Genomic DNA, 12397 nt, shown 5'->3' with positions numbered 1-12397 from the left:
TTGATATTTCTTTCCTTGTAAATCACTCTTGTACATTATATATTTTCCTCGTTGGTGAGAAGAATGATATTAGGAAATTAAACCCCAAAATAAGTCATAATTAGCATGGTATCAAAGCAGAGATCCTAGGATTTCTGCTCTGCCCGTTTCCTCAAGCATACTCGGCCCTCCTATGGAGAACTTACCACCACTCCACAGTGGAAACAACCTCATCTTAACCGATTCTACTCCTACACTAAACACTATAACCCTAAACACTACTACCCTAACCGACCCTACCATGAATCCTACCCTACCTATACCGCAAGTTGTTACACAGATTGTCCATCATGATTCGTCTACTACTTAGATTGGCATCAAACTCAATGGTGCTAATTATGGAGCTTGGTCTCAGATTGTTGAGATGTTTGTTGCTGGAAAAGACAAGTTGAGCTACTTGTTTGGGAGTGATCCCCAACCACGTATCGACGATTCGACCTTCACCAAATGGTGTACGGAGAACGCTATTGTGAAGGGTTGGCTCATCAACTCTATGGAACCCAATTTGATTGGGTACTTCCTTCGAATATCGACAGTAAAGGAAGTGTAGGATGCGGTTGCTCGCACGTATTATGACGGCTTCGATATATCTCAAGTCTATGATCTTACTTGCAAGGCCTCTCGCATGAGGCAAGATGGATGACTGGTGGAGACATACTATAGTGATCTTCAATCTTTGTGGCAGGAGATTGATTATCATCGACCTAATCCAATGAAGTGCGGTACTAATATTGAAATTTTTAATAAAATTGTTCAAACGAATCGTGTGTACACTTTGCTTGTAGGATTGGATGAGATGTTTGATAAAATTCGTAGTGATATTCTACAAACTGAGCCCATTCCTTCTGTCGAACAAACTTTTGCCTATGTTCGCCGGAAGGGAATGCGACAAGCTGTGATAAATACCGGAGGACAGCTGCTAAGTGGGGCAGCCATGGTGGCTCAGCCTGCCACACGAGCCGTAACTCCACCTCGTCCTCGCGCCCCTAATAAGTCACCTGCACGAGCTCAGGACTGTAACCCTAAGCTACTGCCCCGAGCCTAACACAAGGCTTGCTCTTTGCTACTAGGACAGCCTCACAGCCTACCACGGGTCCCCTTCCTCGTCGTCCTAAACCACCCGTCCCGGCTGGTGGTTGTACTTACTACGGTAGTGAGAAGCATGGTCGTGATAATTGCTTCTAATTGCATGGCTATCCTGACTTATGGGAATAGTTGAAGCTTCAGAAACAACGAGAAACGAGATGAGCAAGCCAATCTCGCCACCTCTATGTTCTAATTATCTTTAATATCTCAAGATGATCCTCCTTCGGTTTCGAGTTCTTCCGACATGTCTCCGGAGTCATCAGGTAACTGTGGTTATGTTTTTAATATGAATAGTGATGCTACTTCATCCGGATAGATCATTGACTCCGGTTCCACAGACCATATGATTTATGATCCCACTGATTTAGCTTGTGATACTGTTCCACTTTGATGTAATATTACAAATGCTAATGGAGTCACCTCACCAGTAACTGGCGCTGGCACCGTGCGCCTCACGCCTACTCTCTCTTTGCCTCATACATTACTTGTACCTTCACTAAAGCATAAATTGATGTCTCCTGGCCAAGTTACTGAACAATTGAACTGTTGTGTGAATGTATCCAAAGTTTTGTCTTATACAGGATATTCTTACGAAGGAGATAATTGGTCATGGTACTAAGAAGGGGGATCTCTATTTTATGGATGATGTCAGTATAGGACGGGTCAATCTCACCCATGGAGCCGTTGATCACAAGAAGCATCAGATATGGTTATGGCATCACCGTTTGGGTCATCCATCTTTTAGTTATTTGCAACATATGTTTCCGGATTTATTTGTTGGTTGTTCAGTTTCAGACTTTAAATATGAGACTTGCATACTCGCAAAGAGTCACCGTGTTACTTATCCGCTGAATTCTAATAAAAGTTTTATTCTTTTTGGTCTTGTTCATTCGGATGTTTGGGGACCATCTCCGATTACTACTTCATCTGGTATTCAATGGTTTGTAACGTTCATAGATGATTGCACACGGATGACATGGTTATATCTTTTTAAGCATAAAAATGATGTTTTTTTCGGCTTTTAAGACCTTCCAGGCAGTGGTTCAAACACAGTTTTCTACTAAAATATGGATTTTGCGTTCTGATAATGGTGATGAATATGTTAATAATGATTTTTCCCATTATTTAACTAATCACAACGGACGAAACTTAAACCGTGTGATGTACATTATATTTTTATGGGGTACGGACTCCATTAGAAAGGGTATCGTTGTTACCACCCTCCTTCCCGTCTAATGTATGTTACTATGGATGTCACTTTCTTCGAGTCTAAGATGTATTACCCTTCGGATTCTGCCAATCCTTCTCCTCAGGGGGAGACACGACATAACAAGAAGGATTAGACCATGAGTGATACTGTTGATCTTCCGCTGCCACTAGCCAAGCTTATAGCGACTGCGCTGCTAGCCCAGCCAACAACAGCCGTAGTGCTGCTCACAGAATCAACAGCAGGCACGGCAATGTCGTCCTCACCCATAGCACCAATGCTGCCACTTGTCAACTTTGAGAATTCTACTGATACTACTCCCCCTCGTCTCCAAATATAGTACCACCAGATGACCATACCCCTGAGAATATTCCTGAGGTAAGCTCTACTATCCCTGTTGATGATACCATTGTTCCGAATTATCAATTACCTTTCAGGCACAACCAGAGAAAGCCACCCAATCAATATTCATCGGACACAACGAAATGCTCTAAATACCCCATTGCCAACTATGTGTCATCACAGAAGTTATCAGAACCCGGCAAAGCTTTTGTACAACAAATATCCAATGATAGCACACCATGTTCATTGAATGAGGCATTATTTGACGATCGATGAACCAAGGCAATGGAGGAAGAAATGGCTGCATTCCAGAAAAATCAAACGTGGGATTTAGTTCCACTTCCCCGAGGAAAAAAGAGAGTTGGGTGTCAGTGGGTGTACACCATCAAGTACAAAGCTGATGGGTCTGTTGAACGATACAAAGCACGATTGGTGGCTAAGGGACACACTCAGACATATGGTGTTGATTATACAGAGACATTTGCCATGGTAGCAAAGATTAATACTGTAAGAGTATTGCTTTCATTGGCGGCCAACTTAGATTGGTCGTTACAGCAATTTGATGTGAAAAATGTTTTCTTACATGGTAATCTTAAAGAAGAAGTGTATATGGATATTCCACCTGGTTATGCATCGATTTTACAACCTGGAGTAGTGTGCAAGTTGAATAAAGTATTGTATGAGTTGAAACAATCACCTCAAGCATGGTTTTGTAGGTTCTGGATGGCTATGAGGAAATATGGATTCAGGCAGAGCAATTCCGATCATACACTTTTCTTGAAACATCGAATGGGGAAATTGACGGCACTTATCATCTATGTGGACGATATGATTGTTACGGGTGACGACAAAGAGGAAATCTCAAGGCTCAAAGATTACCTAGCAACTGAGTTCGAGATGAAAGATCTTGGTGGTTAGAAAGATTTCTTGGGGATAGAAGTAGCTCGATCTAAACAGGGTATATTTCTGTTTCAAAGAAAATATGTTGTAGACTTATTAGCTGAAACCGGAATGCTTGATTGTAAACCAGCTGACATCCCTATAGTCCAAAATCACCATTTTGCCATGCACCCTGATCAAGTTCCCACTAACAGAGATCGTTATCAAAGGTTAGTTGGGAGGTTAATTTATTTATCTCACACTAGGCTTGATATTGCATACGCAATAAGTGTTGTTAGTCAATTTATGCATTTTCCGAGTGAGGCACATATGGGTGCAGTTGAACGCATCATACGATACTTGAAGTCCTCACCGGGTAGAGGCATCATGTTTTCCAAGAATGATCATTGTCGAATAGAGGGTTACACCGATGCAGATTGGGCAGGCAACATTACTGATCGTTGGTCCATATCTGGTTACTTTACATTTGTGGGAGGAAGCTTAATGACTTGGTAGAGTAAGAAACAGAAAGTAGTTGCTTTATCAAGTGCAGATGCGGAATACAGAGGTATGGCAAAAGGAGTATGTGAACTATTATGGCTTCGGAGGTTACTTGGTGAACTCGGGTATACTTCGAATTCTGCCTCGGATTTATTTTGTGATAATAAAGCAGCTATCGATATCTCACACAACCCAATTCAACATGATCGAACAAAACACGTGGAAGTTGACATACACTTCATTAAGGAGAAGTTGGATGGGAATATTATTCAATTCCCGTTCGTTAAGTCAGAGGATCAATTGGCGGACATCTTAACTAAAGATGTTGCAAGTTAAGCGTTCTACAACTCTCTTATCAAGTTGGGCATGAACGACATTTATGCACCAACTTGAGGGGGAGTGTTGGAGAGTTGACTTTTTGTAATTAGTTTAGTTACCTATTTGAGTCCTTGTAATCAGATTGTAATTAGGTTATTTGATGTTTCTTTCCTTGTAAATCACTCTTGTACATTATATATTTTCCTCCTTGGTGAGAAGAATGATATCAAGAAATTAAACCCCAAAATAAGTCCTAATTAGCATTATATAGGGATCTTGTTATGTCCTCAAAATGATATCTCACATCTAACCGTTGGGTGTCATCAATGAACTCGAACGTAGTTAGCGTGTTGATATCATCATCATCGCAAAAAAATCATATACTTAACTTTCTCCTCAAGGAACTTCCACCCATTATTGTATACTTTATTCTACAAAAATAATTAAGTAATACGTCTTGATAAATATGTATCAACAAAAGGCCTCAATTCAATTTAATTACTGTGATACTATTTTCAATTTAATTATGCATGTACAAATCAATATGTATCAACAAAAGGCCTCAATTCAATTATTGTTTACTCATTCAACATAAAATAAAATTTAACGTCATGAGGTTTCTGATGTATGACACGTTCTAATGGAATGAACTTTTTTGGTCTTTTAAATACTAAGCAAAAAGTGCAAATGGACACATAAGAGAGAGAGGGAAGAAAAAGTTGTCGTAATTAAAATCGTAATCCCAAACGATCAATCACCTGTAGGGTATTATGATCAATCTTCAAGGACTGAATAAAATCGTAATTCGATATGCTTGACTTGTAGGCACCAGGGCGTCGAAGAGGTGTATTATTATGCATCGAGGAGCAAGGAGGCAACATGCAACAAGCTTTTTTTATTCTATTATAAATGCAACGATAATAGATTCTATAGTTAGAAGAAAAAGGGTTACATCAAAGGTTAGCAGTAAAGCCGACAAAGTCAATCACATTCAGACGAAAGTAAGCTAAGAATGAAATCGGAGAACTCCTTGAATCAGAAACAGTGCACCAAAATCAAATGTAGAGCTTGACAGGCCAGGCGATAAGAAACGCCATTTCCATATGCATGTGAGTTTGATATCGTGTTTATCGTGTTTTCTTGGCTCAGTTGATTTTGATCAAATTCATGCTTTTTGTCGGCATCTCCTAATTGCTAGGACGTGTAGGCCAGTTTATGTGACATTTTATTGAGTTTTTCTTTGTAGCGCATGTAGGCCAGTTTATGTGAAAAATAAGTTGCATGCTTTTTACCGATGAAAAATAAAAATGTGGGACAGGCAAATGAAAAAACGGCATATAAATTTATATGCAATGCATGCATGTATTTGAATTTAGTCACTTTTGATTGACGGGACTATTCAGTGCTCAGTTTATGTTTTTTTTTTTTCACATGTTCTGTGATTAAGTTTTAGTTACTGTCTAAAACATATGTTGATCATCAGCAAAGGCAAAAATATTTGAAGGGACATATGGGCTGTTAGACTAAGGGTTGGTTTGATGTTGCTGTCCTTTAAAAAAAACTACTTCTGTTATGTTGTGAGAATAAACTTTTTTTTCTGCTTCACGTTTTCTTCATTTTTTACCCAAAACAGTGAAAATAAGATATTTTTAAGTATTTACCAAATATTTTTTTGAGCTCAGTTTTTTTTTTTATACCTATTTTTTTATAAAAGCATCTCAGTACTAAGGGCTGATTTGGTATTGTTATGCTTAAAAAAAAAAAGCTGCTTCTGCTGTGTTGTAAGAATAAGGAGCTGTGAAATAAAGCGACAGAGTGTTTGGTAAAATTTTTAGTAAAAGTAATTTTGAAAAAAAAAGCAGTATAACAATGTTTGATAAACTTTTATGCAAAACAGTTGTGACGGTGTGACATGATCAAAACCAAGTTTATCTATCTATTACATTTTTTTTCCTTTTCTCTTTTCTTTTACTTATTTAGAACGCTCTCTCTCTAGAATCATCTCCATTTTTTTTCTCCTTCCCGTCCAACTGCCTCTCTGTCTCTCTCTTTCTTCACTTTTTCTCTCATCACCAAATTCCAATCTTTTCGCCACTTTCTCCCTCATCATCAAAGATCTTTGGTAGAGATAAAGCTGGGAGGAGCAGAAAAGGGATGATAGAGATGAAGGGAGAAGCTTCCTCCGAGAAATTGGAGAAGCTTCTTAAATTTCGAAGCTGATTTTGTACTACGACGATCTGGTGAAGGTGTTGAAGGACTAGAGGGACATCAACAACTTGGCACAGTGTCTCCAGCATCGCAAGGCCCTCCGCTCCTCCTGCGATTCCGATTTCAATGAAGTCCATAACTCGCTTTGAGGTTTGTTTCCTCACTTGGGTTCTGTTTGTTTCCTGAGAAAATTTATGACCCAGAAAGTTTTCAGTTAGTTGCTTATACTTTTTTCCACTTTCAAGCAAGCTAAATTATGCCTTAGGTAAATATGGGATTGTATAGTTTAGAAACTTACTTTGCGCACACCCGTAGAGAGCTCCACCTCAAAATGTAGGGTTCTAACCCATTTTTCAGGAAAATGTTTTCTTAAAGAGGGGGGCAAAGGGGTTAGGTTCAATTTGATTTTTTTTTTCTGGTTGATTCTCGTATTTCCCTTGCATAAATGTTTCTCGGAAAGAAGATATTTGGCTGGTGTTGAAGTAGACTATTAGGATTGCCAGAAACTTTCATTAAAGGGTCACTGTTCACCCGTGTTTTAGAGGTTTGCGCAGAAGCTGAAAAGCCAGTTTTTCAAAGCTGTCTTTTGCTGCTTCTGTTTTTTGGCTTTTTTTTTACCTAAAACTGTGAAAAAAAACTGAAGCTAGAAGTTTACCAAACACCAAAAACTTTCCCAACTTTTTTATAAAATCACCTCAACCATAAACCATACCTAAACTGGTAGATGGGGTACCGTAGTGCTCGGTACGTGTTGACCAGAAAATCATGCAACTACGTCTAAACAAATATCACTTCATTACCACGTGTTATCTAAAGACAAATGAGTAGCCAGCAAGATTAGCCTACATGTTTGGATCATTAAACGCTAAAGCGGTGAACACTTGAGCCAAGATTTTTGCTGCTCACTGAGTGCCTATATAAGGGGGATGAATACCTCTTATAAACAGTGGGACACAAAAGAGCAAACAAAGACTAGACTATTACCGAGCGCTTCCTGTTGCCTATCTTCAATATATATAAGAGCACTATAGTGGACGTAACATAATTTTGAGAAGTGAACCATTTAATTCTTGTTGTTAAGTTATTTATAATTTTATTCTCTGGTCCCATCTAGAACGAATTCTACTGGTCTTTGTTGACTTCCCATGTTTTAAGTGTTAACAAAACAAAAAGGTGAAATAAAATAATATAATACATAGTGCCTATTTGGTTTTCCTAGTCCACTGGAGTAACCAAGTTTTTTCATGAGACAAATGAGTAAGCAGCACGTAAGTCAATATAGTACAATATTGCCTTCTGTATTCGCCTGCACCATTAAAGATGTTTACATAATGGTTGTTTTGCCCCTTTCATATGAGGTGAAGAAAACTTGGTGTGTAGGTATCCATGTTGACATTTTAGTGAGGGTATCGAATTTTGCTCTTTGTTTTCTCCTTATGAACTATTTTCTTTTTTATTTTGTTTCTTAGTTTTTCTTTAATTTATTTAATTAAAAAGCTAAAAGAAATATGAGTGCACGGAGAGAAATGAGATGTGAAAATCACTTTATATTTTTAATGTATCCAATGATCTCAAAAAAAAAAAAAAATTGCTAGATCATACACTAAGCTAACTATAATCTAAACTGCATATTAATGTAACCCTCTTTGTCAATCAAAAGATGGTAAAAATACGTTTTTGTCTTCTATTACATCAAAAAAGCTAAGGATAGTCAAGTAATTTCATAAAACAAAATTTTGTTGTTTTTTATTTAAGCCTCATGTACAAGTGATATTATCATTTCCTCTTTCCCAACTCCCACGTTTTCTCTCACCCTCTTCCTGTATCCAATTTTAAAAACAAAGTAAAAAATTTCTCAAACATTTTATATGGGCATATTCTAGTTAAGTATTGAACTAGACACAATAGCTACTCATCCACACATAATAGGAGCCAAAATAAAAATTATAGTAGATATTGACAAAAAGAAATTAGAAAAAAAATGTTTAACCGACCAGAAGTCCAAGGCCCAATACAAAATAGAGAAAATAATAGCCCATAATCCCCCTCAGAGAAAAAGCCCAACATATTTCCTACCTCAGGCAAGAATTACAAGTAAACAAAAATTCTCGTTTTTTGGGTTGTGATCGATGATTGATTGTATGAATTTCACTTATGTTAATTGAACAATTTTGTATCAAGTTTGAACTTGTGATTAACTGTATACATAGTTCCATATTAGTGCTTTCAGACTTCTCTTTTCTCTTATTTTTCCCATTTTTTTAGCTATATAATTGAATGAATCAAAGATAATCGAGAGAATGAGCGTTGGAATGAGAAAATGAGAGCGTCAAAATCACTGCTCTTTGCTTTTTCTACTTATTTGGAATTTGTCTCTGGCGAAATGTGTTTAGTTTGTAAGTTGCTATTTTGTGTTACCTCACCGTTGACCATCACATTGACCCATTTCTGTTTGCACACGTTGTTAACACAGCTTTGCCTAATTTCGAAGTATAAAAAGATGGGGGAGATTGCAACTCAGAAACATGTTGAATTCATTGTATCGGTCGAAAAGGTCTACTTTTTGTTCAAATAAAGTTTCCATGCTTTCGGTTTGTAGTATGAAGCTAAGAGTTACAATATGAAAACGCTGTACTCAGAGGAAGGATTCTTTTGCTGTGGTGGTGATGGAGCATATAAAAATGAGTGGAGCATACTGGTGTTGAATTCGTAGTGCACTTTGTGTTAAATTTCAGATGCCGGATCCTATTTGCATGCATTTGCATGTATTGATTCATTAAATCATTGATTAATCTGTTATGAAAGACGATATAATTTTATATCAATTTTTTATTTTTGTTGCATTTGTCTGTGTTGATACTAATGACACGATGGCTTAAGTTTTGACTTTTTCAAATTTTTAATATAAGTATAAGTTTTTTAGAGTGTAAAGTAGGCACTAGGCACATATTTTTATTTTTTATAATAAATTCTATTAAATCTGCCTAGGCGCTAGTCTATGCCGTCGACCGATGCCTAGATTTTAATGAATGATCCCTCTAATTCTTGAATCTCGGAGTTAGACCTGATAATTTTTTACACGACCTGTTAACACGACACATAAACGATACGAAAATAATAGGTTTCAGATCAATACAATAATTAATTGGGTCGTTATAGGGTACTATAGGTAAAATAACGGGTTCCCTTTAATTATTTAAACTACTAAAAATACTTACTATAAAATACAATAGCCATAATGGGTGAGTATATATATTGTATATTAATATGTATTATTGTATTATTATTCTATATAAATTTAAAATTTTAAGTATTATTATTTTTTATAGTATACTATTGGCAAAGGGTGAGATCAAAAAAATTATAAAAAACATTAAAATAAAAATATGAAGTAATTTATAAATACCAAACAAATTTGAATGGTTTACAATGTTTGGTTTTTTATGTTTAGTTTATGTGGAAGAGAGTGCTAATGTGGAAAGCCTTAATGAAAACATTGTCAATATAAAGTTTCAATACCATTTCCCTTGTGATTGATGAAAATTGAAGGGTTTTATTGTAAAAAACGTGCAAGGTTTCTCAACCTTGAAACACAACTTCCTTCATCTTGCATATCCTTGAAAATTTGGTATTTTGTAATAATGTACTAATGTTTTTTTTATTAGGCTCCTATTTTGGGGTATGTAATACTTGAAAAAAAAATGTTTTTTTTATGTTTTGAAATAATTTTTATGTGACAACGTGGTATGCATATACTAATTTAGTATTATGTTTTCCATATTTCTTGCGTCATATTACTTGATAATATTAACGGGTTGATTTCGGGTAGGGTCACATGACCCATTAAGATAGAGAGTATGTCACAAAAATGACACGAATTTGAAAAACACGACACGAATGACAGATCTACTTGGAATCATTTCAAATTATGTAACTCAGCAGATAGTCACCCTACAGATAACTTCTGTGGAGTCACCTTTTAACGGATGGTCCCTCTGCTAATTCCCATAGTGCTCTGGGTATGTAGGAATAAATACGATACGAGGTTAAGTCAGTTTGTTTCAGTCACTCTCACAGTTCTAGAATGCAAGCAAGCAACCATATATGATGAAGTTATGAATCTGTGCAGTTGATGAGAGAGAGAGAGAAAGCTTGATTTGGGTTGTAAGAAAAATGATTCTCATTACACTTTTCTGATATCTCATTACACAATGATATATACATCAATAATTATATCCTAGTTAGCAATACATAACCGACTATAGCAAACTTAGCTTAATAGCTAAGCTAAGTACTAATCTAGTGCATTGTGTGCATTACAATCTGGTGGTCCTTCATTCTCCTTAATACACCCCCTCAAGCAGAAGGAAGAAGGGCGAACTGAAAGCTTGAACCGAAGCTGTGCAAATCGATCAGCAGGGAGGGATTTGGTAAAGATATCAGCGAGTTGGAGTAAGGAAGCCACATGATGAACACTGATATGTCCCAGAAGAACCTTTTCGCGGATGTAGTGATAATCGATCTCTACATGTTTAGTACGGGCATGAAATACTGGGTTGAAAGCTAGAGCAATGGCACTCTTGTTATCATAGAAAACACTCGGGGTTTTCAGAAGAGGAAAGGAAATGTCAACCAGAATTTTACAAACCCAACTGAGTTCGGCAGCAGTATGAGCAAGAGAGCGATACTCAGCTTCAGTAGAAGAACGAGCTACTGTACATTGTTTCTTGGCACTCAAGGAGATGAGATTGGGTCCAAGAAACACACAGTATCCACTAGTAGAACGTCTGTCCACAGGGCAACCTGCCCAATCAGCATCAGTCCATGCTGTAAGAATTTGCCGACCTTTGGTAAACCACAACCCGGAGTCAAGGGTACCCTTCAAGTACCGGATAATCTGTTTGACAGCCTGCAAATGAATAGTCCGGGGAGTATGCATGTACTGACAAACCTGGTTGACTGCAAAAGCCAAATCCGGTCGTGTCCAAGTAAGATATTGAAGGGCACCAACGGTGGAGCGATAAGAAGTAGGATCTGTGAGAGGAGAACCAGAGTGATCCAACTTTATGGAACTAACGGGAGTGGTGCAGGGTTTGACCCCAAGCATATCCGTCTTCTTAAGTAAGTCCAAGGCATATTTGGACTGATGAAGAAACAATCCTTTTGCAGATCGGTGAACCTCAATGCCGAGAAAATAATGAATATCACCTAAGTCTTTGACTGGAAATAAGGATTGAAGCTGGGAAATAATGGACTGACAGAGGGCAGGGGAACTTCCAGTGATAATGATATCATCCACATACACTAAGATGAAGGTGATGAAAGAGTCTTTCTTGATGAAGAGACTAATGTCCAAGGAAGAAGAAGAGAAGCCCAACGAAACCAGTGCACTGTAGAAGGCTTCATACCAAGCTCGGGGAGCTTGTTTGAGTCGATAGAGAGACTGTTTGAGTTTACAAACATGGTGAGGCTTAGACTGATCCACAAAACCAGGAGGTTGAACCATATACACATCTTCTTTGAGATAGCCATGCAGAAAAGCATTACTGACATCTAACTGATGTACAAACCAATCATAGCTCACAGCAAGAGACAAAAGTATTCTGATGGTGGTCGGCTTTGCTACAGGGCTAAAAGTTTCAGAAAAATCGAGGCCTTCTTGTTGATGAAACCCTTTAGCTACCAACCGAGCCTTGTATCGTTCTATTGAACCATCAGCTTTGTGCTTAATTTTGAATACCCATTTACACCCAACTAAATTGTAACTTGGATGAGAAGATACTAATTCCCAAGTACCAGTGGATTGAAGTGCTTGAT

The 12397-nt window shown here is 37.4% G+C and overlaps 1 protein-coding gene and 1 long non-coding RNA gene across 2 annotated transcripts; both read left to right on the top strand.

The window, feature by feature from the left end:
* The first annotated feature begins 403 nt into the window (after positions 1-403).
* LOC139193315 (uncharacterized) lies at positions 404-1084 on the top strand. The gene is made up of 2 exons (XM_070816302.1): positions 404-574; positions 725-1084. Exons 1-2 carry the CDS (start codon positions 404-406, stop codon positions 1082-1084), a joined length of 531 nt encoding a protein of 176 aa, XP_070672403.1.
* A 5288-nt stretch (positions 1085-6372) lies between these two features.
* On the top strand, positions 6373-9423 carry LOC103408371 (uncharacterized). The gene is made up of 2 exons (XR_524941.4): positions 6373-6730; positions 9054-9423. It is a non-coding gene; the product is annotated as an uncharacterized lncRNA (long non-coding RNA).
* Positions 9424-12397: the final 2974 nt, after the last annotated feature.

This window comes from Malus domestica, chromosome 17 (assembly GCF_042453785.1).
Source record: "Malus domestica chromosome 17, GDT2T_hap1".
Classification (NCBI taxonomy): Eukaryota; Viridiplantae; Streptophyta; class Magnoliopsida; order Rosales; family Rosaceae; genus Malus; species Malus domestica.
The sequence above is the reverse complement of the archived record's forward strand: the minus strand, read 5'-3'. Positions and strand labels throughout refer to the sequence as shown.

Bases quoted from the DNA above. Each gene is read 5' to 3' on its own strand.
- LOC139193315 (XM_070816302.1), top strand. From the start codon at position 404: ATGTTTGTTGCTGGAAAAGACAAGTTGAGCTACTTGTTTGGGAGTGAT. The intron at 575-724 runs GTAAAGGAAGTG...TCTTTGTGGCAG, and splicing joins ACTTCCTTCGAATATCGACA to GAGATTGATTATCATCGACC.